Source organism: Schistocerca serialis, chromosome 5 (assembly GCF_023864345.2).
Source record: "Schistocerca serialis cubense isolate TAMUIC-IGC-003099 chromosome 5, iqSchSeri2.2, whole genome shotgun sequence".
In the NCBI taxonomy this organism is placed as follows: Eukaryota; Metazoa; Arthropoda; class Insecta; order Orthoptera; family Acrididae; genus Schistocerca; species Schistocerca serialis.
In genome coordinates this window covers 828,977,048-829,001,533 of record NC_064642.1, presented here as the reverse complement: position 1 = coordinate 829,001,533, position 24,486 = coordinate 828,977,048, and the positions used below count along the sequence as shown (strand labels likewise).

Here is a 24,486-nt window from a genome sequence, read left to right as displayed (position 1 = left end):
CCAACATTAAATTGGTGATCCCTTGATGCCTCATCGCATGTCCTACCAACCGATCCCTTCTTCTAGTCAAGTTGTGCCACAAACACCTCTTGTCCCCAATTCTATTCAATACCTCCTTATCAGTTATGTGATCTACCCATCTAATTTTCAGCATTCTTCTGTAGCACCACATTTCGAAAGCTTCTATTCTCTTCTTGTCTAAACTATTTATCGTCCATGTTTCACTTCCAAACATGGCTACACTCCATACAAATACTTTCAGAAACGACTTTCTGACACTTAAATCAATACTCGATGTTTACAAATTTCTTTTCTTCAGAAACGCCTTTCTAGCCATTGCCAGTCTACATTTTATATCCTCTCTACTTCGACCATCATCAGTTATTTTGCTCCTCAAATAGCAAAACTCCTTTACTACTTTAAGTGTCTCATTTCCTAATCACCGAGCAAGGTGGCGCAACGGTTAGACACTGGACTCGCATTCGGGAGGACGACGGTTCAATCCCGCGTCCGGCCATCCTGATTTAGGTTTTCCGTGATTTCCCCAAATCGCTCTAGGCAAATGCCGGGATGGTTCCTTTCAAAGGGCACGGCCGACTTCCTTCCCCGTCCTTCCCTAATCCGATGAGACCGATGACCTCGCTGTCTGGTCTCCTTCCCCGAAACAAAAAAAAGCAAAACAAAAAAAACATTTCCTAATCTGATTCCCTCAGTATCACCCGACTTAATTTGACTACATTCCATTATCCTCGTTTTCCTTTTGTTGATGTTCTTCTTATACCCTCCTTTCAAGACACTGTCCATTCCGTTCAACTGATCTTCCAAGTCCTTTGCTGTCTCTGACAGAATTACAATGTCATCGGCGAACCTCAAAGTTTTATTTCTTCTCCATGGATTTTAATACCTACACTGAACTTTTCTGTTTTTTTCCTTTACTGCTTGCTCAATATACAGATTGAATAGTCTCACTCACTTCCCAACCACTGCTTCCCTTTCATGGCCCTCGACTCTTATAACTGCCATCTGCTTTCTGTACAAATTGTAAATAGCCTTTCGCTGTCTGTATTTTACCCCTGCCACCTTCAGAATTTGAAAGAGAGTATTCCAGTCAACATTGTCAAAAGCTTTCTCTAAGTCTACAAATGCTAGAAACGTAGGTTTGCTTTTCCTTAATCTTTCTTCTAAGATAAGTCGTAGGGTCAGTATTGCCTCACGTGTTCCAACATTTCTACGGAATCCAAACTGATCTTCCCCGAGGTCGGCTGCTACCAGTTTGTCCATTCGTCTGTAAAGAATTCGCGATAGTATTTTGCAGCTGCGACTTATTAAACTGATAGTTCGGTATTCACGATGAAAATGGGGTGGAGCCCTATCCTCCTAAAAGATGAACAGAGAGTCTGACTGCATTTGAGGCATCAGCCATTGCTGCAACATGTACAAGTAGGAATATCCAGTGACAGTGCTCTCGGTGAAAAAGAATGGCCCGTACAGTTTTCGACGTGACAAGACACAAAAAACATTTCTCTTTGGAGAATCAAGGTTATATTCAATGCATTCGTGTGGATGCTTCGTACCCCAGATTCAACAATTATGCCTGTTCACTTTCCCATTAGTGTGAAAAGTGAATAGTGAATAAGAAGTTAAAAATGGGTGTAAGATACTATCAGCAGCGTAGTAAACGCGTCTCGTAGCCACGATAGATATGAAGCCGACACTCACCACAGTGTTACAAGTTTGCATGGCAGCTAGCGCTCCGATGAGATAAAAGAAATTATTCAGAGTGTTAAGGAAGACGAAAATTTAATTGTGATGGGAGAATGGAATTCAATTGTAAGAAACGGAAGAGAAGGAAAAACTGTAGGTGAATATCGACTGGGGGAAAGGAATGAAAGAGGAAACCGCTTGTAGGAATTTGACATAGAGCATAATTTAATCGTCGATAACACTTAGTTTAAGAATCATGAAAGAAGGTTATATCTGTTAAAGAGACTTGGAGACACCAAATGGTCTCAGGTTGATTTTGTAATGGTAAGACAGAGATTTCGGAATCTCATTTTTTCCAGGGGCAGATGTGGACTCTGACCACAATTTATTGGTTATTAACTGCAGATAAAAATGGAGGAAATTGCAAAAAGGAAGGAAATTAATGAGACGGCAACTGGACACGTATCAAGTACGATACGGTGTTGAGAGCTTCAGAGGGAACTTTAGGCAACCGTTGACTAGAACAGGGGAAAAGAATACAGTAGAAGATGAATGGGTAACTTGGGTGATGAACTAATGAGGGCAGCAGAGGATCAAACAGATATCCTTGGATATCACTGGAGATAATGAATTTAACAGACGAAAGGAGAAAATATAAAACGCAGCAAATGAAGCAGGTGAAAGTGAATACAAACGCCTAAAACTGAGATTGACAGGAAGTGCGAAATGGTTAGAAGACTTAAGGATTTACAAGCATATCAAACTTGAAGAAAAGTAGACATCGCCAACAGGAAAATTAAAGAGACCAAGATAGTTATCACGTGAAGGAAAATTAACGAGGTCTTTGAGAAAAGAGGAACAGCTGTATGAGTCTATTCGGTCGAAAACTAGTATTAAGCAAAGAAGGAGTATGTAAATTACTTATGAAAGGGATATGAATTTGAAAACAATATGAAAGAAAAGGAAGAGGATATAGATGAAGATGAGAGGGAGATAGGATACTGCGAGAAGAATTTGACAGATCTCTGAGAGACCTAACAGGAAACAAGGCCCCTGGGATAGGCATTCTTTCAGAACTACTGATAGCCTTAGCAGAGCCAGCCGTCATGAAGCTCTTCTACCTGGCGTGCAAGACGTGTGACACGGGCGAAATAGCCTCAGACTTCAAAAAGAATGTAACAATTCCAATTCCAAAGAATTGAATATTACCAAAATATCAGTTTAGTAAGTCATGGTTGCGAAATACTAACAAGAATACTTTTCATAGCAATGGAAAAACTGGTAGATGTTAACGTCGGGAAAGGCCTGTTTGAATGCTAGAGAAATGTTGGAACACACAGGTCAATACTGTACCTATCACTTCTCTTAGGAGACAGATGAAGGAAAGGCAAGCCTGCGTATATAGCATTTGTAGACTTACAGGTAGCTTTTGACAATGTTGACTGGAATACTCTCTTTGAAATTACGAAGCCGGCCGGAGTGGCCGAGCGGTTAAAGGCGCTACAGTCTGGATCCGCACGACCGCTACGGTCGCAGGTTCGAATCCTGCCTCGGGCATGGATGTGTGTGATGTCCTTAGGTTAGTTAGGTTTAAGTAGTTCTAAGTTCTAGGGGACTTATGACCACAGCAGTTGAGTCCCATAGTGCTCAGAGCCATTTGAACCATTTTTGAAATTACGAAGCTGGAAGGGGTAAAACACAGGAAGCGAAAGTCTGTTTACAACTTCTGCGGAAACGAGACGGCACTTATAAGAGTGGAGGGGTTTGAAAAGGAAGCAGTGGTTGAGTAAGAAGTGGGACATGGTTGCAGCTTATCTCCGACGTTACTCAATCTATAGACTGGGTAAGCAATAAAGAAAACCAAACAAAAATCGACGATGAGATGGTAATTTTGTCAGAGGCAGCAAAGGACTTTGGGGGGCAGTTGAACGAAAGGACAGTGTCTTGAAAGGAAGATATAAGATGAACATTAACAAAAGTAAAACAAGAATATGGTCGAATTTAATCAGCTGATGCTGAGAAAATTATATTACGGAACGAAACTCGGAATGTAGTAGGTGCGTTTTGCTGTTTGGACAGTAAAATAATTAATGATGGCCGACGTAGAGAAAATATAACATTACACTGGCAATGATATAAAAGCACTTCTGAAGAAGAGACATTTGTTAACGTCGAGTATAGGGTGTTTCGAAGCCTGTTCTGAAAGAGTTTGTATGGAGTGTAGTCATATACGGGAGTGAAACGCGGATGATAAACAGTTGAGACAAGAAGAGATTAGTGGTTTTTGAAATGTGCTGCTACAGAAGAATCCTGAAGATCTTAAGGGTAGATGTTGTAACTAAAAAAAAAGGCCGTGTGACTAGGGCCTGCCGTCGGGTAGACCTTTCGATGGGTGCAAGTCTTTCGATTTGACGCCACGTCGGCGGCTTGCGCGTCGATGGGGATAAAATGGTGATGATTAGGACAACAGAACACCCAGTCCCTGAGCGGAGAAAATCTCCGACGCAGCCGGGAATCGAACCACTCAGCTACCGGGGGCGGACATCACGTAACTGATGAGAAGGTATTGAACAGAGTTGGGGAGACAGGAAATTTGTGGCACAACTTGACCTACAGAAGGGATGGGTTGATGGATACATTCTGAGAAATCAAAGAATCCTCCATCTAGGGAAGTGTGGGGAGTAAGAATCGTAGAGGGAGACCAAGAGATGAATAGAGTAAGCAGATTCAGAAGGATGTAGGTTGCAGTAGTTATTCGGAGGTGCACAGGATAAGCTAGCATTGAGAGCTGCATCAAATCAATCTTCGGGCTGAAGACCACAGTAACAACACAAGAAGTGCGTAAATCTAAACCTTTGGAACTACGTAATACGACAAAAACTTGGCGCCATTTCAGTTATAAATGTAAGAGAAGATATGCTCGATCTTACGGCATACAATTATTGACGTACTTTAAGGTAAGAATGACGGCGTGGTGCCGAAACGAAACCGAAGTCAGGAAGTAAAGGCTGCTCTTCGAGCGGAGTCCTGTGTACTAATGTAGGAGGGCAGTCGCCGAGTACCTCCGTGTTTGTGTCACACAGTTGGCGATGCTGAGGAGATACGCACCTCGGTCTTCTGCAGCAGAGGGAAGAGTCCGGGCACGTCGGACGTGGGCGGCGGGTCGCCGCCGGCCTCGAGCAGCAGCACCGTCCAGTCGGGGTTCTCCGAGAGGCGGGCGGCCACCGCCGCCCCCGCAGACCCGGCGCCGACCACCACGAAGTCGTACTCGGGCAGCGGGCGCGCCGTGTCCGGCGGGTAGGCGCTGCGGTCGGCGAGCGCGCACTGTGCGTGCACCAGGGTGGCCAACAGCTGCGCGAACAGCGCGCCGGCGGCGCCGCCCACGGGGCACGCGCTGCCGGCCTGCGCCGCCCACTGCGAAGCGGCGGCCGCGTCCATAGCTGCGCACACGGGAGCGCTCAACAGGACTCCGATCCGTCGTCGATTTAGATAGGCACGAATGTAAAGAAAACTAAATCAATAAACAGTTTGTGCTGACAGGGGGCAATGGCATCGTCTGCCGACGGCGTCGGTAGAGTGCATTGTACGGGGGCGTGTCACTAGCATATTGATATACGGAAGTCTGCGAATACATACATGCGGTGGGCAGAACTAAAGTGGCTCAGTACGGATTTCGTGCACTTTGCGGCAGGCGAGCCAACTTACAAGATCTGCATTTAGGGCAGACGATGTAGGTTTTGTTGCCCATCTTAAGGATATTGTTCTGAGTCCGTTTTGTTCAACCCACTTTGCACAAGAGGCTCGCTATTAGACACACGTAATCGCATTAATATTGCTAGCAAAGAGTGAGTTATGTTGTTCGGTTGAATGCAGAATAAACTCGACTCTGCGCGGATAGATGGGGAACACAAATTACACAAAATAAATAAAGCCGCCAGTGTATGCGCCAACAGTGGTGCGAGGGCAGTAAGACATTTAGTGTTCCTCGAGGGATGGCATTGATGACCTTGATGACGGTCGTAATTTCAGTGATCGTCGTTACCCTAGCTGAGTGACTAACTGCAACCAGTGAGCAATAAAACCATTACGTTTATTGCTAATTGGAGGCCACTTACATTCCTTGAAACACTGACGCCTCAGCAATCAGGTAAACGCGTTCTGGCTCTCTGAGCTCTATGGGACTTAACATCTATGGTCATCAGTCCCCTAGAACTTAGAACTACTTAAACCTAACTAACCTAAGGACATCACACAACACCCAGTCATCACGAGGCAGAGAAAATCCCTGACCCCGCCGGGAATCGAACCCGGAAACCCGGGCGCGAGAAGCGAGAACGCTACCGCACGACCACGAGCTGCGGACAAAAACGCGTTGTGCAGGCCCAGCTGATCTGGAGCTGATTACACTGTTCGTGGAACGCGAGTTCTCTCAAACGCCAGACCTCTGATCCAGAGGAAACCGATCGACTGGAGAGAGAGTCAGCACTTTACGTACACATCGTAAGTGAGTGTTCGCAGCAAGTGCCGAGGCGACTACTCTGCTATGTCACTTTGCAAGGCTGCAATACAGTTTACCGCTAACTTCACTTTGCAGAGAATTTTGTCACACAAGACTTGGGTTTAGTGGAAATCACCATCTAGGTGATAGTTCCTAACTTCATACACTATTCCATGGGAATGATTGTCTCCCGCGACCATACTATACTCCAGGACACAAAGGAGGTCAGCACCGGTCGGGCTGATATCGTCAGTGCTATAAACACAGGTAATCTGTGATGATAGCTGCACTGCGACCTGAAATGTAAGTCTGCTATGCACTAAGGAAGATAACATTATGATCGGAGCTGACTTCGCTTCTCTCCTTAATTCCTAACGTAATACAATCAATATTTAATATCTCCATCGAGATAGGCCGATAATTGTGTTACCTCACAATACATTATGTCCCAGGAGAAATGATCAATGGTCGAGGATATCACGGAGCAAAAATTATAAGAGATTTGTCTCACAGTAGAGAAGATGAAATGTTCAAATATGTGTGAAATCTTATGGGACTTAACTGCTAAGGTCATCAGTCCCTAAGCTTACACACTACTTAACCTAAATTATCCTAAGGACAAACACACACACCCATGCCCGAGGGAGGACTCAAAACTCCGCCGGGACCAGCCACACAGGCCACGACTGTAGCACCCCTGACCGCTCGGCTAATCCCGCGCGGGGCGAAGATGAAGGTATGCAATTGAACAACCACGTTTACTAGAGCCTTTGCAGCAAATAATCGGAGTAATATTCCTGAATATTGGTCATTCGTCTTGGAACAGCCTACATGCAATGATTCGCAGTAAACTTAAGTTCTTTCGAGCAGAGGAGGAAAGAAGTGAAGTGTTGCCCCGCGTATCCGGCCACCGCAATCACGGATGAGCTTAGTATGGCTTAGTATGGCTTAGTATGGCTGCCAACAGAAGAGCCGCTGAGACGCACACCGCCAAGCATTTTGCAAACGGCATAGTTCCCGGGGGCGCTGCCAGTACGTGGCACGCGGATCTGCAGTTGCACCTGCTCGCTTCCGCGTGACACCGCGTGTCTTCACGCCGGCGAGCCGCATCTGGTCTGCCAGCGCGGCTCCAGCTGGCCGGTCCCTCGGCGCTGCCGCTGCCGCCTGCCACGCTGACATCTTGCTCTCGCCGCGAACACCGCAGGTCACTGCACTTCCGTACACTGCTCCCTAGACTACCACTTGCCAGAAGCTGCACGAACACTGCCCACGAGGAAATCTGTTTCCTGCTCATCAGTTGACTGCCTACTAACTACCTGCCTCACAGGATCTTGTCGTTGTTTATGCTTCCTTCCTCCTCGTCAGTATGTATGTGGACTCTGTAAGGGAGCCACGGTCCCTTGCACAACGTAAAACATACTTTTTTCGTGCCGATCGAGGATAGGTCAGGAATCGACAGACTTGTGCTGAGTGCACGCAGCAAATGTTGTTGTTGTGAGATGCAGTCTACACTAGTGTGAATAGGCTGAGCATTTGTCCCACGGGCTGACCTTCTGGCAACCGTAAGAAATCTTCCAAACTGTGAGACAGTGTGTTCAATTCGGTAAGCAGTTTCATCTCGGCTACCGTGCATAAAACTTATTCTTACGATAGAACGAAAATGAATGTTAAACTGTGGGGAATGTGATACAACGTAATTTTGAAATCCAAAAATAGTGAGAAAAAACAATACAGGTTGGACTGAAACTTCCTGGCACATGAAAACTGTGTGTTGGACCGTACTCGAACTCAGGAACTTTGCCTTTCGCGGACAAGTTTTAATCTGCCACGAAGTTTCATACGAGCGCACAATTCGATGCAGAGTGAAAATCTCATTCTGGAAACATCCCCCCAAGCTGTGTCTATGCCATGTCTCCGCAATGTCCTTTCTTTCAGTAGTGCTAGTTCTGCAAGGTTAGCAGAAGAGCTTCTGTGAAGTTAGGAAGGTAGGAGACGAGGTACTGGCAGAATTTAAGCTGTGAGGACGAGGCGTGGGTCGTGCTTGGGTAGTTCAGATGGTAGTGTCGCCTTGCGCATCGAGCGAGCAGGTTGTCGTTAACTTCCGCCTGTGCCGCAGCGCCGCTTGTGTCGAAGCTACTCAGTCATGTTGGTGTATCGGCCGGAGTCACATCGTAGTTGCGTAGCGGAGTTTGTTGTCGTTTCGTTTGGCGGCGGTGTTTTCTGCCGGCGCCATGGTGTCTGTCGAGTCTCCTAAATCTGTTCCTCGTCCAGCTACTGTTCCTTTCAGTTTTGGCAAGAGTACGCGTCGTGTTCAAACTGGCTCCTTAGAAATTCACGATTGGTTAGCTGATGTTATCCGTGTTACATCTGATCAGGTAGATACTGCTTACTTTGATTCTGATTTGTATGCGTTCTTTGTGAAGTTTTATGATCTCGTTCAAGTAGAAAGACTTCTCTCCCGGATTGGTTCTAAAGTGTTGTTTACACATCGCGATGGTTCTGTTAGTCAAGTCGTCCTTGAAAATGCGGCACTCGAGTACACTCCGGTTAGGATTTATAACCTTCCTCCTGAAGTGGACGATTCATTTCTCAAAACAGCGTTGCTTTCGTTTGGAGTAATACGGCATATACGGTGGGAACGCTGGTCAGCACAACATCGCTTCCAGTGTTGTAATGGTATCCGGACTGTGGACATGTGAGTTAAAAAGAATATTGCTTCCCACTTAACTGTTTGTGGTTACCGCATCCATATTACGTATACAGGGCAAGAAGGAACGTGTTTTCTCTGTAACGAAAGCGGTCATCTCATATCTGACTGCCTGCGCGGTACTACTGTTCTGACGTCGTCTTATCAAAAACGTTAGCAGACATAGTAACTTCGCAGTCGGCTGTAAGTCAGTCTCCAGCTTTAAGCGACGTAGGCGCAACATTACCGCCTACTCCTAGCGGATTTCCACCGTTACCTATGCGTACCAGTGCAGCCTCTGTCCGTGAGGGGACGACGGCTCCTGCAGCGCACGTCAAACGCCGGCGGACTGAGGACGGTACAGATTTCGAGGACGCCCCACTCCAGTCTCGTTCTTCTGACACGGCGTTGACAAAGGGTCCACCTTCTGGCGGTAATGCGTTGTCTACTGGTGTTAATTGTGATTACCAGAGAGGATGTAGCTGCTTCTGTTGATGTTGAAATGTGCGTTCAATCTGCGTCCCCCACTTCACCCGTCGACGTGACGGTTCCAGGTGGTTCCGTTGTTCCCGCAGAGACGTCGCCTGCTGGCCAGCCTTTACAGTGTTCCAGTGCAGTACCACCCCTCCTCCACGCTGAGACGGTCGAGCAACAGGATTCTACGGGTTCTCTTCCTGATGTTCAGGAGATGCCACCCGACACCGGTACTGCATTACTCGTCTCTTCTGTACCTGCCCCCAACCTCTCCGCATAAAGAGTGTATGTTTTCACGGAGTGGTGTGAAACAGCGTTTTCAACCCGCCCGTGCCGCGGCGCGTCGTAAAAAGAAAAGCGAGGATTCCTCGGCGTCAGGTGGGGAGGACTCACATTATACCTTCTTTTCCCCGCCTCCGGACGTTGGGGAGAGACGGACGTGATGAGAGCTTTTTCCTTAGTGTTGTTTTATTCACCTTACATGTGTTGACGGATGCAGGCGTATACATTTCTAACCCTCAATGTTAATAGGATACGTTCCCACTTACGGCTTGCTGCGTTACACCAGTTTATTTACGATTCCCGAGCTGATATCGTATGTTTACAAGAGGTATTATTTGGCTCAAAATGGTTCAAATGGCTCTGAGCACTGTGCGACTTAACTTCTGAGGCCATCAGTCGCCTAGAACTTAGAATTAATTGAACCTAACTAATCTAAGGACATCACACACATCCATGCCCGAGGCGTGATTCGAACCTGCGGCTGCAGCGGTCGCTCGGTTCCAGACTGTATGGCCTAGAACCGCACGGGCACTCCGGCCGGTAGGTATTATTTGATGTGTTTTGTCTTCCTGGATATTCTCTGTTTTTCAATGTCGCGCCTGAAAATTCTACCGGTATGGCTTTGCTTTATCGAGATGGAATCCCGCTGACGGACTTCGAAACGCTAGATGACGGTCGCGGTATAGGCTGTAGTTTTTATGACCTCACCTTAATTTTTCTTTACACTCCGTCTGGATCTGGTCCTGCATCCGATCGCGCGTGTTTTTATAAGGAAAAAGTTGTTTGTTTACTCCGACGGAACCTGCTCAAGATTTTGTTTGGGGACGATTTTAATTGCGTCTTATGCCGTGTTGATCAGACCCCCAGTTATACATTTTGTCGTGAACTTAATATGGTGACGTCCTTGCATCTCCAGGATGCTTGGGTTTGCAGATATCCTTTATTGGTGCGGTTTACGCATTTTACAGCTACTTAAAGTAGCTGATTGGACCGCTTTTATTTATCTGCCCCCATATGTGGTCAGCTTCTATCGATTGATGTAATTTCTGTCAGTTTTACTGACCACTGTGCTGTTTCATTGACTTTTAACCATGTCGCGCAGCGGGTCCATCTCTCGCGCCCTTTATGGATGCTAAACACTCTACATCTCACGGACCCCTCTCTGGAAGACATCATCGCAGACGTTTGGCGGCGAACAACCCATTCCCAGACGCGTTATTCCTCACTTCTCGATTGGTGGGTTACTTTTACTAAACCCAGGATTCGAAATACACTCGAGCATTTTAGCGCTGAAAAGGCGGCTGAAATAAGGAGCACTAGGGAGTTAACAATGCAGTCCTTCGCGATCTTTACGATAATGCTCGTGATGCGCCCTTGAGGGTCGTCGACGTCCACCATGTGAAGGCAAAACTTCTCCAACTCAAACGTAGGCAAATGGATGGGATCCGACTGCGTTCCCAGCCTTGTTCAATCGTACAGGGTGAGTTGACCTCTCTCTATCATCTTCTCCGGCTTCACAAGCGATCTCAAAGGACGTGTCCTTCTACCATTCGTTTTCTAGATTGGCGTGAGTGGTCCTCCCAATCTGATATGCATGAACTTTAGCAGTACTATTCCGAGATTTATGCTGAAGTGGATTCAGACGGTCCACCGTCTGTTGATTTCACCTCCCTACTTGATCGTGTTGTTACACCAGCTCTCCTGGAAGAGTTTCTCTCTGTATTCCATCGCGATGATATACTTTATATTGTGGCTCGTTCTCCCTCCCACAAATCACTTGGCCCCGATGGCCTTCCCAAGGAATTTTGTATTAGGCCCATTCCCGTGCCAAGCGCTTTGCTTTTAATTGATTTTCACCAAGCGTTTGACCGCGTCAATCATGGAATCCTTATGAGAGTATTGACGACTGTTGGTTTTAACAATGGTGCACGACGGCTGTTCAGCTCTCTCATCACTGGTATTCGGGCGTCCATTGACGTAAATGGCCTTCTTAATTCCCCTATCGCGGTGTGTCAGGGCGTCCTTCAAGGGAGTCCATTATCAATGTCGCTCTATGTGCTGTTTCTGGAACCATTTCTGCGAACCATAGCTGCTCATTTGAGTGGCTGGTCGCTGCTGGGAGAAAGGTTTACCGTTCGCGCATATGCTGACGACGTTATGGTTCTTTTCCGTACCCATGATGATATACCACTGCCGAAGGAAGTTTTGCATGCCTGTTGTCGTCTTACGGGAGCGCGGGTTAATGACCAGAAATGTCGTTTACTCAATTTGCGAGGATTTGACGCTGTTGAAATTCCATGGGCTTCGAAGGTCACCCGATATCGATCGTTGGGTGTTATAATTGACAGCTGTCCGCTAAAGATGGCTACGATGAACTGGAAGTCTGTCACGGACAAGATTCATGGTGCAATCATTGAACACGAGCGTCGCTCCCTCTCATTTCTTCATAAGGTTCGGGCCATGGAAACGTATGTGTTAAGTAAGGCTTATTTTATTCCAAAAATCTTTCCACTTCCTGCGATGTTGTCCTGCAAGTTGCAAAGTTTAACTGGCAGGTTTATCTGGCGCCACTCTGTATTTCGCGTGCGTCATGGGGTCATGGCGCGGCCCCTTTTGCAGGGAGGTTTGAGCCTCCCTGACATTCAGGTTAAGGCTTCTGCCGTATTCATCCGTCGCACCGTGTTAACGTGTCAAACCGCCCCCCAGTCACTTACAGCTCGCCTTTATGACGGTATCCGACCGGCGAGGTTAACACCTCCGGTAGATATTGGCAGGATTAGTTATAAATTACGGCACGTCAGGGAATTTTTTCTTGGGGTCAGTTATTTAGGAGTAAATATCCTTTCCCAAGAGAATCTCTCCCTAAAACTGCTGTTAAGCCGCTGGCCAGTGCCTTATAGTCTTCCCTCTGTGGAGGCCCTGTCGCCAGAAACGAGCTGGAAGATTGTTTGGTCTAACATCAGCCTCCCGATTTTCCCGATGGAAGTGGCGTCCTCGTAGTACCAAGTTGTTCATGATATTGTACCTACCAACGTGCGACTTTTTCGTATTGGCCTCAGTGTAACGGATCGCTGCAATCGTTGCCATGAAACTGATACATTATCTCATCGGTTGATTTCCTGCGGTCATGACCATTGGAGATGGTTTCGCCGACAACTGGCTTTTCTCCTCAGGACGTCGGAGGCGGCTATCTCGGGGGAGGTTCTCAGGCGACCCGATTCAACTTTCTTTCCTCGATCGAAGAACAATATCATAATGTGTCTTGTTGGTCATTATGTCCACTTCCTGATGGTGAGTGGATATGACGCAGATCCGTGTACCTTTTCCCACTATATGGCCACCGCACATTGGACGTGGTTCCGGATGCCCCGTTATTGTGAATTTTTTTTGTAACATGTTTATCTTGTTTTTCATCGCCAAGGCGTTGGAGGAGTTGCCATGCCCCTTTATTATTTATTTTTTTAATTTTTGTGGACGCTTCTATGGATTTAGATGTTCCACGATGTAGAAGTGGCGGAAGAAAGAATGTGTGGGAACGTTAAAATTGACGCCCCATTCCTTCCTATACGTGTTCCTGATTTCACCCTTTTGTTTTTGTCGCAATGACTTGTTTTGTTTTATTTTAATTGACTGCCTTCAATAAGTGTTTTGGAAAAAACGAGAATATTTTCGTTTTTTGAATGAATACACTGCCATTTGAGTGTATAGGTCGGTGTGTTTCCTGTGAAAAAAAAAAGAAAAAAAGCGGAATCGGCAGCGTGATAGATTGATAAATTATTGCATTTCATGGTTGGCTGGTTCATAAAAAAAAAATTAAATAAAATAAAAATAAAAAACCCTCCCTGGTGTCAATATTATCTCTCTTTTTTCACTTTATTACAATTTTTGTCTGTGTCGTGGTATATATTTTAAAAAAAAGAGGTAATCGTTGTGCATTCTGAACTTGTAGTCATGTGTTCGCCTCTAACAATTTTTATCTTCTTTCACATTTCGGCTAAAAAAACAAAAAAAAGTGCTTCGGATGGATAGAGCGTCTGCCATGTGGGCGGGAGATCCCGGGTTCGAGTAAAAAAAAGTTCAAATCTCCCTCGTGCATCTTTGAATGATAAAATAGTGTCTGCCATGTAAGTAGGAGATCCCGGATTCCAGTCCCGATCGGGGCACACATTAAAAAAAAAAAAAAAAAAAAAAGAGAGAGAGAGAGATGGTAGAGCACTTGCCCGCGAAAGGCAAAGGTCCCGAGTTCGAGTTTCGGTCCGGCGCAAAGTTTTAATCTGCCAGGAAGTTTCATATCAGCACACAGTCCGCTGCAGAATGAAAATCTCATTCTGGATACTTTTTGGATTGTTCAGTGCAATATATCTTGCATATCCTCAACAAACTTGTGCATTTTCAACTTCCTGGGGCGTAATGAATAGTCCATTAAATTTCGGGCATGCAGCCGCGCAAATGCCATTTCTTCCACTGTTATTTCGGCCGCGTATCGTCCGGCCATCCTGAGTCAGTCGCAAGACTCACAAGACGAAGTAAGTCTTGTGACTCCCTCTGACGATGGCCGGACGATACGCCTCCGAAATAGCAGTGGAAGAAATGGCATTTGCGCGGCTGCATGCCCGAAATTTGATGGACCGAAAGATCTTATCAAACAATGCAAACAATGTTAATATACTGTGTCTTAAAGAGCGAACGTTAAAACCCTTGTATATCGTGTATATAACAGTAAAAGTCATGTGCTGAACAGACACATGTGGACTTTACAGCGATGAAAAAGGTCAACTATTCGCCACGTACGTAGCAGGGAAGTGTTTTCTAGTGATTCTAGGCCAGAAAATGCTTTCTAAGCAGCTAAAATCGGTTGATTTTACCTCGAACCGTTATCTGTGATCTGTGTGTGAGTTCCGACATGAGCACGATTGTACAGTGACAGGCGGTAGCAGAGTAACTCTACACCAGACGCACACAAGGAATTTGCAGATCACAGACCAACTGAACTGCACCACGCAAGAGAGGAGACTTTCAAGTGGTGAAATTGGGAACTCCAAATACCGATCTCTGCACCTAGTGGTGCCCTGTGGAACTAGGGTAAGTGCTAATTAACAGAGTTAATGGCTCAGAATATGGTGAAAACATAAAACGGCACCACTTACTTGTAGACAACAAAATAGATTCAGAACACCTATATGGAACCAGCAACTCTTTTACTGGTATACGAACTGGCGGCTGGTATGTTCCCAGACGGCTGAAACTTTATTTCCTGTTTCACTTCTTTCCCGTGCTTCGTAGCCTTGGATTAAGAACACAGTAGCAGTAGATTAAACGGTGGTTGTCCAGGTATTTTAATTAGGAACAGTTTAGACCTGCGGTACATTCATCACAAAAATATAACATCACTACTATAGTAGTAATCGAGGTGTCAAAAAATCCATTTTTGTGTAATTATCCAAAGTCAAAATTACAAAAATAGTAGTCCCAAAATAACATATGTAAATGTGAAATCAAAAAGTAAACATCTCTTAAAAGGGTGAGTGAAGCTAATCACTAGGTTGGTACGTAAGTTCGTAGTGCTTTTGTTCTGCTCATTCGTATTCTGGTTGCTACAGGTTTTGCCGGCCACGGTGGCCAAGCAGTTCTAGACGCTACAGTCCAGAACCGCGAGACCGCTACGGTCGCAGGTTCGAATCCTGCCTCGGGCATGGATGTGTGTCATGTCCTTAGGTTAGTTAGGTTTAAGTAGTTCTAAGTCTAGGGGACTGATGACCACATATGTTAAGTCCCATAGTGCTCAGAGCCATTTGAACAATTTTTGCTACAGGTTTATTTATCGATTGTAATTTTTATTTGTAGTTCGCTGTTGATAACTGAGTTTACATATTGCCATTTTGTCATTTGGAGATATTGAATGCAGCCTTGGACGACAGAAGATGGGGTGTCAAGTGGAGTGCCAGAGACATTGGCTCTGTGTGTGGGGATAATACCATTGGACACACCATGGCAAGAAAATGGTTTTCTTGTTTTAAGGAGGATTATTTTGACACGTGGTTTGATGAATATCGTTTAAACGCATTATTCCACAATGATTGGTGTCAGTGTACTCGGTGAGTGACAAATGTGATGAACTGTGATGGTTCCGACGTCGGGAGATATTTGCACGCAGTGGGGAAGATTCAAAAATCGGTGTTTGAGTACTGCATGCTCTAAGCGAAATTCACGAAAATCAGTGGCTGGCGATGTGTGCATCTCTGCTTGCTCGTCATCAGTTAGTGTGTGAACAACGACGACCATTCTTATCCTGTGTCGTTACTAGTGACGATAAATGCTGTCTTTATGCTAACATAAGGAGAGGAATGGAGTGGTTGAGCCCAAACAAAACAGCGACGCTCAATGCAAAGAGTTGTGTGCATCCACAAGAGACAGTGTTACGCAGCTCGTGGAACAGCGACGGTGTGATGTGGTGCACTACGGGTTGCTTCCCCGTGGTGCAACCATCACTGCTGACATTTACTGTAGACAACTCAGTCGCCTTGCAGACGCAATCCAAGGACAACGACCACGAAGACCACGTGAAGTGGTGCTACAGCACGATAACGCCCGCCCGCATTCTGCTAGACTGGCAAAACGCACTGCGCGGGAGTTGGGTGGGGAACTGATTCCGCACCCGCCTCATTCACGTGATGTTGCGCCCTTGATTTTCACCTTTCCGGGCCGCTGGCGAACAATCGTCAAGCAGCTTCCTTGGCTGATGAAAATGCGCTTCAATCTCGGCTCGATGAGTTCTTTGCCCCATAACCATGTGGTTTCTACTGCCGTGGAATCTAGAAGTTACTCCAGCGTTGGCAGACTAGTAAATAGTGAAGGAGAATATGTTATTGACAACTAAAATCTCTGTTATGTGTATCTGTTGTGACCATTAGACTTACGGAAAGACACTACGAACTTTTGCACCAACATAATAATATCAATAAAAAGTTCATCTATTCTTATTCTGTGAGTCATGGAGGAGCAGACAAACTGCAAAAGCTTGGATGACATAATGGCTAATGGATGTGATAAATAGGATAACGTGTAAAATGACATGGAGGATTCACTTATTTAGATAAGTGATTCGAAGTAGAAGGATAAATCGTTTAATGTGGTTGATGGTCTTTTAAGTTAAGGAACATGCAGAAATCGTTGAGTAATTATTGAGGTAAATAATGATGATTAATAGGTGCTTAAGGAGAAAATGTTTCAAATAAAGAAGGTATTGAGTTGAGAGGGATATGTGTAATGGATGTTCAAGTGAGTAGAGAAGTGTATGGAATATGACGTATTTTAAGAACATTCAATGATGTCACTTATTTCACACTAGTTGTCCCACTGATACGGGAATGTATGTACCTATAAGTGATCATGAAAAACGTATGATGAGAAGAAATAAAAGGTATCTTCCAAATGGCAAGTAAATAATGATGTAATGATCTAGTTAGCTGTCGGAGTCGATAGGCAAGAGTTTGTGCCAGACCTCGGAAGTTCTGATAGTAGTTAATGAGTTCCGAATACTGACACTTCATTTTGAATGACATGTTTATTGAACAAGAATGCACTCTCTCAATCCTTTTGGCAACCATAATAGCTGTATAACAAAAATAAATAACCTAAGGCTGATTAATAACGTCATTTCTGTAAGTTTTCTCTATGTATAAACACATTACTTACAATTGTCTGTACTTACTTGAGACATGTTTAGAGCATTGACTTGGAGTAAAAAGTTGTCAATCTGTTGTATATTATGATGTATGAGGACCAACTTTGTTACTCATATGTATACAATTAGTTCAGCAAAGGTAAGGATCAAGTTGTTACTGATTTGTGGTATTTCTTCTCTACCTTTCGTGGGTGGTGCTTGAGTTGAGCTGAAATATTCATGATAGAATGGATGAAAGCCGTGTTTAGAGGGATGAAAATTAAAGGGGTTCCTGAAATAAAAAAATGATTCTGTGCGGTGCCGCAAAAACAACAAGTTATGATTGTGTTTTATGGCCATACAAACTATGGAAAGTAAATAAGTATTGCAATTAAATGTAAAACAAAGCTTGTGTAAATATTCACCATTTTCCGTTAATGTATACTCAATGTTTGCACGATTTTTTTGTACTTTTCACCATCAGAGTCGAAGGGAATTTATCCCCGGTACATTGTAACTTTTATTACTTGTTCTGAAATTTAATGTTCTTTAAATTCTGTCCTGTAACCCTAAGTTACTTTTCCAGTTTTTTTTCCGACTGTCGCTCCAAAGAAGTCTTTCAGGGTGCACAGAAAAAAGCCTATTTTACTCGTGCGGGCCGAGCATAGCCCAAGGATCGATAGTCAAGCGCCGGTGTGATCTTCGAATGTTACTGTTGAGGGATGCAGTGAGCAGTAGTCTACATCTACATCTACATTTATATTCCGCAAGCCACCCAACGGTGTGTGGTGGAGGGCACTTTACGTGCCACTGTCATTACCTCCCTTTCCTGTTCCACTCGCGTGTGGTTCGCGGGAAGAACGACTACCGGAAAGCCTCCGTGCGCGCTCGAATCTCTCTAATTTTACATTCGTGATCTCCTCGGGAGGTATAAGTAGGGGGAAGCAATATATTCGATACCTCATCCAGAAACGCACCCTCTCGAAACATGGACAGCAAGCTACACCGCGATGCAGAGCGCCTCTCTTGCAGAATCTGCCACTTGAGTTTGCTAAACATCTCCATAACGCTATCACGCTTACCAAATAACCCTGTGACGAAACGCGCCGCTCTTCTTTGGATCTTGTCTATCTCCTCCGTCAACCCGACCTGGTACGGATCCCACACTGATGAGCAATACTCAAGTATAGGTCGAACGAGTGATTTGCAAGCCACCTCCTTTGTTGATGGACTACATTTTCTAAGGACTCTCCCAATGAATCTCAACCTGGCACCCGCCTTACCAACAATTAACTTTATATGATCATTCCACTTCAAATCGTTCCGTACGCATACTCTCAGATATTTTACAGAAGTAACTGCTACCAGTGTTTGTTCCGCTATCATATTATCGTACAATAAAGGATCCTTCTTTCTATGTACTTGCAATACATTACATTTGTCTAGGTTAAGGGTCAGTTGCCACTCCCTGCACCAAGTGCCTATCCGCTGCAGATCTTCCTTCATTTTGCTACAATTTTCTAATGCTGCAACTTCTCTGTATACTACAGCAGCATCCGCGAAAAGCCGCACGGAACCTCCGACACTCTCTTCTGTGAGGAGTGAGTGCGGTTGTAATGGCGTAACTGAAGGGCGAGGAGGAATATCGTTCTAGCTGAACGTGTGCACATCCGACGTGGGTTGAACCCCAGAGAATCTACCAAATTTTGAGAAAGTGTTTTTATTTGATAAGTCGTTGTAAATACGAAGTCCCGAAATAATGCTTTCGCAAGTACCGCGCCGACCGGTGGATTGAAGTGCTGACTACTGTGTGCAGATTGTTCCAACAATGTGTGACGATATTTCAGCACATTTGACAGATCCCGAGCTTAGCCGTGACCAGAGACGTACTATAATGCTAGTCACTGCGTCCATTTCTGTTTGATGGCAATAAATAACTCTACCTCTTGCTAACTTTCACAACCACGATTAACGGGAAACACATAGCATTATTGAGCAGCCAAACCCGGCTGAAAAAAATCTCGTAATCCATTAGGTAATAGTTATTTAAGCCCTCAGGGGCTCAGCATTCATTTGCTGGGTACGGGCTTGGCGGTCCCGAGGTTCCTGAGCTGGGGACTGGTAAGCAAAGCCAGTCCGCTCTCACCGTAAGCCCTGGGCACGCTTCAGCGATCATCGTGCGGCGCGGCGGTGCAATCTTGTGTGTCACAGGGAACAGACACCTTGGCTTGACCGGCCAGATCGCTGAAATTGTAAAAACCGCTATAAAGAAAACCTTAAATCTCAAGGTGTGCTGCTCGCAATTGAGATGCGTGGCTATTGAGGTGGAACAGTCGTTAGAAGGCAACCTCTGTGGAACCTGCCAAACCGCATTTGTATAAGGCTTATCTAGGCATGTGGGGTTCTGTCTAGGTGGAGTTACACTTCCCTAGCTGCTATTGGGACCAATACGGAGCCCTCAAAATTCTCTCCTTCTCCTCCTCCTAGTGGAAAACGTGGGCCACTGGTAGGTATCAACACCCAGTCAAATAAGAGGGCACGTGCAGCCATTCGTCCTAACTCAGTTCATTTCAAAAGCACTGTGTCTAGTAACAGAACTCATGCCGGTTTTCAGAATGTGTTTTCAACAGTAAAAAGAGTGCAGCTTCGAGAAAGTTTCACCTTTCTGTACTTAAAAAGAAGGCATCACTAGCACTTTACAATCAGTCAAGCGATTGCGTAATAGAATCCTGTCAGTGGAAACTTCTAGTTCCTGATTAAGAATATCCACAAAGCTCAATGCCTTGGGGAACATGCCATCTAACCTGAGCTACAAACCTCCTTCAATTAAAGCAAAGCAGTTGTGACGTCCAGGGATCTGATAGACACACCCAAGGAGAAACTGAAAGACGAGTGGGCTCCAGAAGATACAGTTGATGTGCAAAACATAGCGGAGAGGTTGTTCAGGGACCTTATCGTGACGTTCAGTAGAACGAAACGTACTGAGCACGTTGTCAAGCTACCTTCCTGGCAGGACGAGTCCCGTTTCAGATTGTGTCAAGTAGATAGACGTATGGAGACAACCTCATGAATGCATGGATCCTTCATGTCAGTAGGGAGCTTTTCAAGGTGGCGGAGGCTCTGTAATGGTGTGGGGCGTGTGCAGTTGGAGTGATATGGGACCCCGATAAATCTAGATACGACTCTGACAGGTGACACGTGCGTCAGCATCCTGCCTGATCACCTGCATCCATTCATGTCCACTGTGCTTTCCGACGGACGTGGGCAATTCCATCAGGACAACGTGACACCCCACCCGTCCAGAATTGCTACAGAGTGGCTCCAGGGCCGCTCTTCTGAGTTTAAATACTTCCGCTGACGAACAAATTCCCCAGACATGAACATTATTGAGCATATCTGGGATACGTTGCATCCTGCTGTTCAGAAGGGATCTCCATCCCCCGGTACTCTTATGGATTTGTGGACAGCCCTGCAAGATTCAGGTGTCAGTTCCCTCCAGCACTACTTCAGACTTTAGTCGAGTCTACGCCATGTCGTGTTGTGGCACTTCTGCGTGCTCGCGGAAGCGCTACACGATATTGGGCACGCGTACCAGTTTCTTTGGCTCGTCAGTGTAAATCAAGATTACATGGCAATTTAGCTGCGGAGCTCTGTGAAACTGTCTGCGTCTGTCGGTATGCCGACTGTATCAGATAAAAATTATGTCTTCAGCACACCAAAAACAATCAAATAATTTTGAAAATTTGTTTGTTTGGGACCTGTGTTGTTGAGGACTGTGCAAGATAAAACTAAGCAGGGTGCAAGGTGGCTGCACTGCTGGTTAAATGCAGCTTTCCCCTCTTCTCTCTCCTCGTGCTGAGAGAGCGTGGCGTAGGGGTGGGGGCAAAAGTGAATCGAGGCTGAGCGCTTTGCCACTCGGGCCTGGGCAAGGCCAGCGAGCTCAAATCTTGCCCCACCCTGCTGTACAGAATTCCAACGCAGTTCTGAAAAGAGTTGTTCGTACATCACTATTCAGAGTTTACCTCGCCTCAGTGACGTCATCTCACGGTTAGAACAGTTAGGTTCGTGGAACTTTAACTTCAGGCGGGTGCAACTGAAGTATTGTACAGGGACTTACAGTTGCGCATGTCAACGCCATCAGTAGGCGGAGGACTCGGTAATGCGTGACATGCAGATCTTCAATGTATAAGTTGAGTATTCACAATGTGAGTATTTTACAGTGATGTTTGTTTACTCGTTCCACGTTTGATTTATACTTCAATTCCTGCTGCCCTTCCTGAATGCAAATGTATTTTGCACGTATGTCTACCAACTGGGTACATATCGTTTAGTCCCGACGCTAAGCGCCGTAACAGCCGAAAATAGGGCGAGGGAAGAACCACTCCCTATGTGCCCACATAGAGGTCCTAATTTCTCTTACCTTGAGAATGAGATTTTCACTCTGCAGCGGAGTATGCGCTGATATGAAACTTCCTGGCAAATTAAACCTGTGTGCCGGACCGAGACTCGAACTCGGGAACTTTGCCTTTCGCGGGCAAGTGCTCTACCAACTGAGCTACCCAAGCATGACTCACGCCCCGTATTCACAGCTTTACTTCTGCCAATACCTCGTCTCCTACCCTCCAAACTTTACAGAAGCTCTCCTGCGAACCTTTCTTTCAGGAGTGCTAGTTCTGCAAGGTTCGCAGGAGAGCTTCTGTAAAAGTTTGGAAGGTAGGAGACGAGATGCTGGCAGAAGTAAAGCTGTGAGGACGGGACGTGAGTCGTGCTTGGGTAGCTCAGTTGGTAGAGCACTTGCCCGCGAAAGGCAAAGGTCCCGAGTTCGAGTCTCGGTCCGGCACACAGTTTTAATCTGCCAGGAAGTTTCTCTTACCTTGTCTTGTGGTTTTTGGACAAAATGTACGTTCACGGCATTAGAATCCAATCAGCTACAAATGCCGCTTCTATAGATTTTCTCAATAGCGTTCCGTGGAAAGGAGGCTCTCCTCCCCTCCAGGGATTACCACCCGAGTTCACGAAGCAACTCCGTAATAATCGCCTCTTCGTCGAACAATTCTAGCAACCTGCTACATTTAGTGTGACCTGGTAGGCCCACCTAGTGCATTCATACTGTATTGATAAACGCCCCACACACTGTCGCACTATTTTGCGTAATACTCACACGCACAAGCATCAGCTGAATACTGTCCCGGATATTGTCTCGTAAAATACTGCGACAATGTCTGCAGCCTTTATCGGTGCAACACGAACGCGTTTCATTTTAACTTTACAGCACGTGCAAAGAAAGTGCGCACGAATGCGTAGTAAACAACTCGAGGCGAGTGCCAAGTCCTGAAAGTGTAAACAAGTAAAGGCGACCGTCGAGCGTTTAAATGCCGTTGGAATTACGTTACACTCGTATCACATTTGTTACGTCGACACGATATATAAATGAATCTTTTGAAAATTCAGTTGGAATTCTGTACTGGCAAACATTAGAAACGCAGATATATAATAAACGACGTTTGCACTAGTGCAATGTGTACGTCTGTTGGAAACCTATTTACGTATTTTAACACTGCGTACTTTGGTTTTGTTTTTATTAATGTTACATCTTCTGATTCAGGTAACGGTTTGAAAATGAACGGAGAAGTTCTAAACTAGTTACCGTTGTGAAAATTGTACACAAGTGAGACAGAAAGGCTAATAGACAGTAACTGAAGTGGGCTGCAGTTGCGCGGTGTCGCTGCCGTGCCGCCCGGCCGGCCTTACCTCTGGGTGAGGAGTGAGTGGCTGCTGGCTGGATGGCTGGTGCTGCGGCGTCCGCCGGTGCACTGGCTGTGCCGCCGGGCGCAGCCGCCGCCTCTTATTCTGCCCCCGGCCGCCGGCCGCCGCTATCTCAGAGGTCGCCGCCCCCGACCCCTGCCCCCGCCACTCCGCACCCTCATCATCGTCGCGACTTTGGTGTCTCGCTGTCGCACCTTCCGGTGGCTGCCGGTTGCACCACATGGCGTCACGCGGTGCTCCAGATGGTACGCCGTTCTTTTCAACCCTCTCCTTAAGGGGCCTTTTCGCACGCTCGGTATTTATTGTGCAATAACATTGTGCCACTGTATTGAGCGGAGCAATATTATTGCACAGTAGGGTGGGGCTCGAAAAAATGTAGGCGCTCTTTGATACCCAATATTAAAGGAACAAAATCACATGCCGTTACAATTCTTGCACGGTAGCGCGAGTGTGGCAGAAGGCTATTTTATGTGTTGAAAGTGAGCCCCATCAGCTGCGAAACGACATCGATGACGCTGGACTGTTGGCCCAAGCCGGCCGAGGTGGCCGAGCGGTTCTAGGCGCTACAGTCTGGAACCGCGCGACCGCTACGGTCCCAGGTTCGAATCCTACCTCGGGCATGGTTGTGTGTGATGTCCTTAGGTTACTTAAGTTTAAGTAGTTCTACGTTCTAGGGGACTGATGGACTCAGTAGTTAAGTCCCATAATGATCAGAGCCATTTGAACCTTCTTTTTTTTTTTTGACCCAACTACAACTGCTAGTCATGCCGGTGTGGACGCCTCGATGGTTCGTCGTAGCTCGTTCAACGTAGCTCACTTCTATAGATAAACTGCATTTTTCAAGGTCCCCCATAGTTAGAGGAAGAGTAAGGTGAGGAGGCCGTGGTGGGTCTTTTTCTCTTCGACCCGTCCATCGTCCAGATAGGCTCTGACATCTCTGTGGTAGAGAGGCGGAGCGCCATCTAGCTGCAGGTAAAACCTTACATTTACATTTGTTCTTGAGTGAGGTGAAATGCGTTTTCCTTTTATGAAAACCTAACATCTAACTTTCTCGTAACAGGAAAAACATTTTATCTCACTCAAGACCAAACTTAATTTAAGAATTACACGATTTTCACGTGAAGATGGACCTACAGCATCCGAAATGCGTCGTGTAATTTAATAAAACAAAAAAAAAAAATGTGTGGAGGCGTTTATATTCAAAATTCCTGTAAACGGGGCATATTTCTCTCTGTTACTCGAGACAACGGGATAGACAAATTTGACACGTTTTTTCGTTATTACGAATCGTTAGATATCTCGCCCGTGAAATTTTCTGGCTAAACTGCACACTAACTGACATATTTCTCTGCTGATACTGATTTTACCAGCGGAAAATTTGTCATCTTATCCAATAAATCGTGTAGTAGATAA

The 24,486-nt window shown here is 45.7% G+C and overlaps 1 protein-coding gene across 1 annotated transcript in view; it reads right to left on the bottom strand.

Annotated features, from left to right (window-relative positions):
- Positions 1-23,112, bottom strand: part of LOC126481048 (glucose dehydrogenase [FAD, quinone]-like) — a 56,519-nt gene extending 33,407 nt beyond the window's left edge. Inside the window, exons 1-2 of the mRNA XM_050104530.1 lie at positions 23,059-23,112; positions 4,813-5,144 (exon numbers count right to left, since the gene is read on the bottom strand). Of these exons, the coding sequence (XP_049960487.1) occupies positions 4,813-5,142 (330 nt within the window). The 5' untranslated portion in view covers positions 5,143-5,144; positions 23,059-23,112. The remainder of the gene's footprint in view (positions 1-4,812; positions 5,145-23,058) is intronic.
- Positions 23,113-24,486: the final 1,374 nt, after the last annotated feature.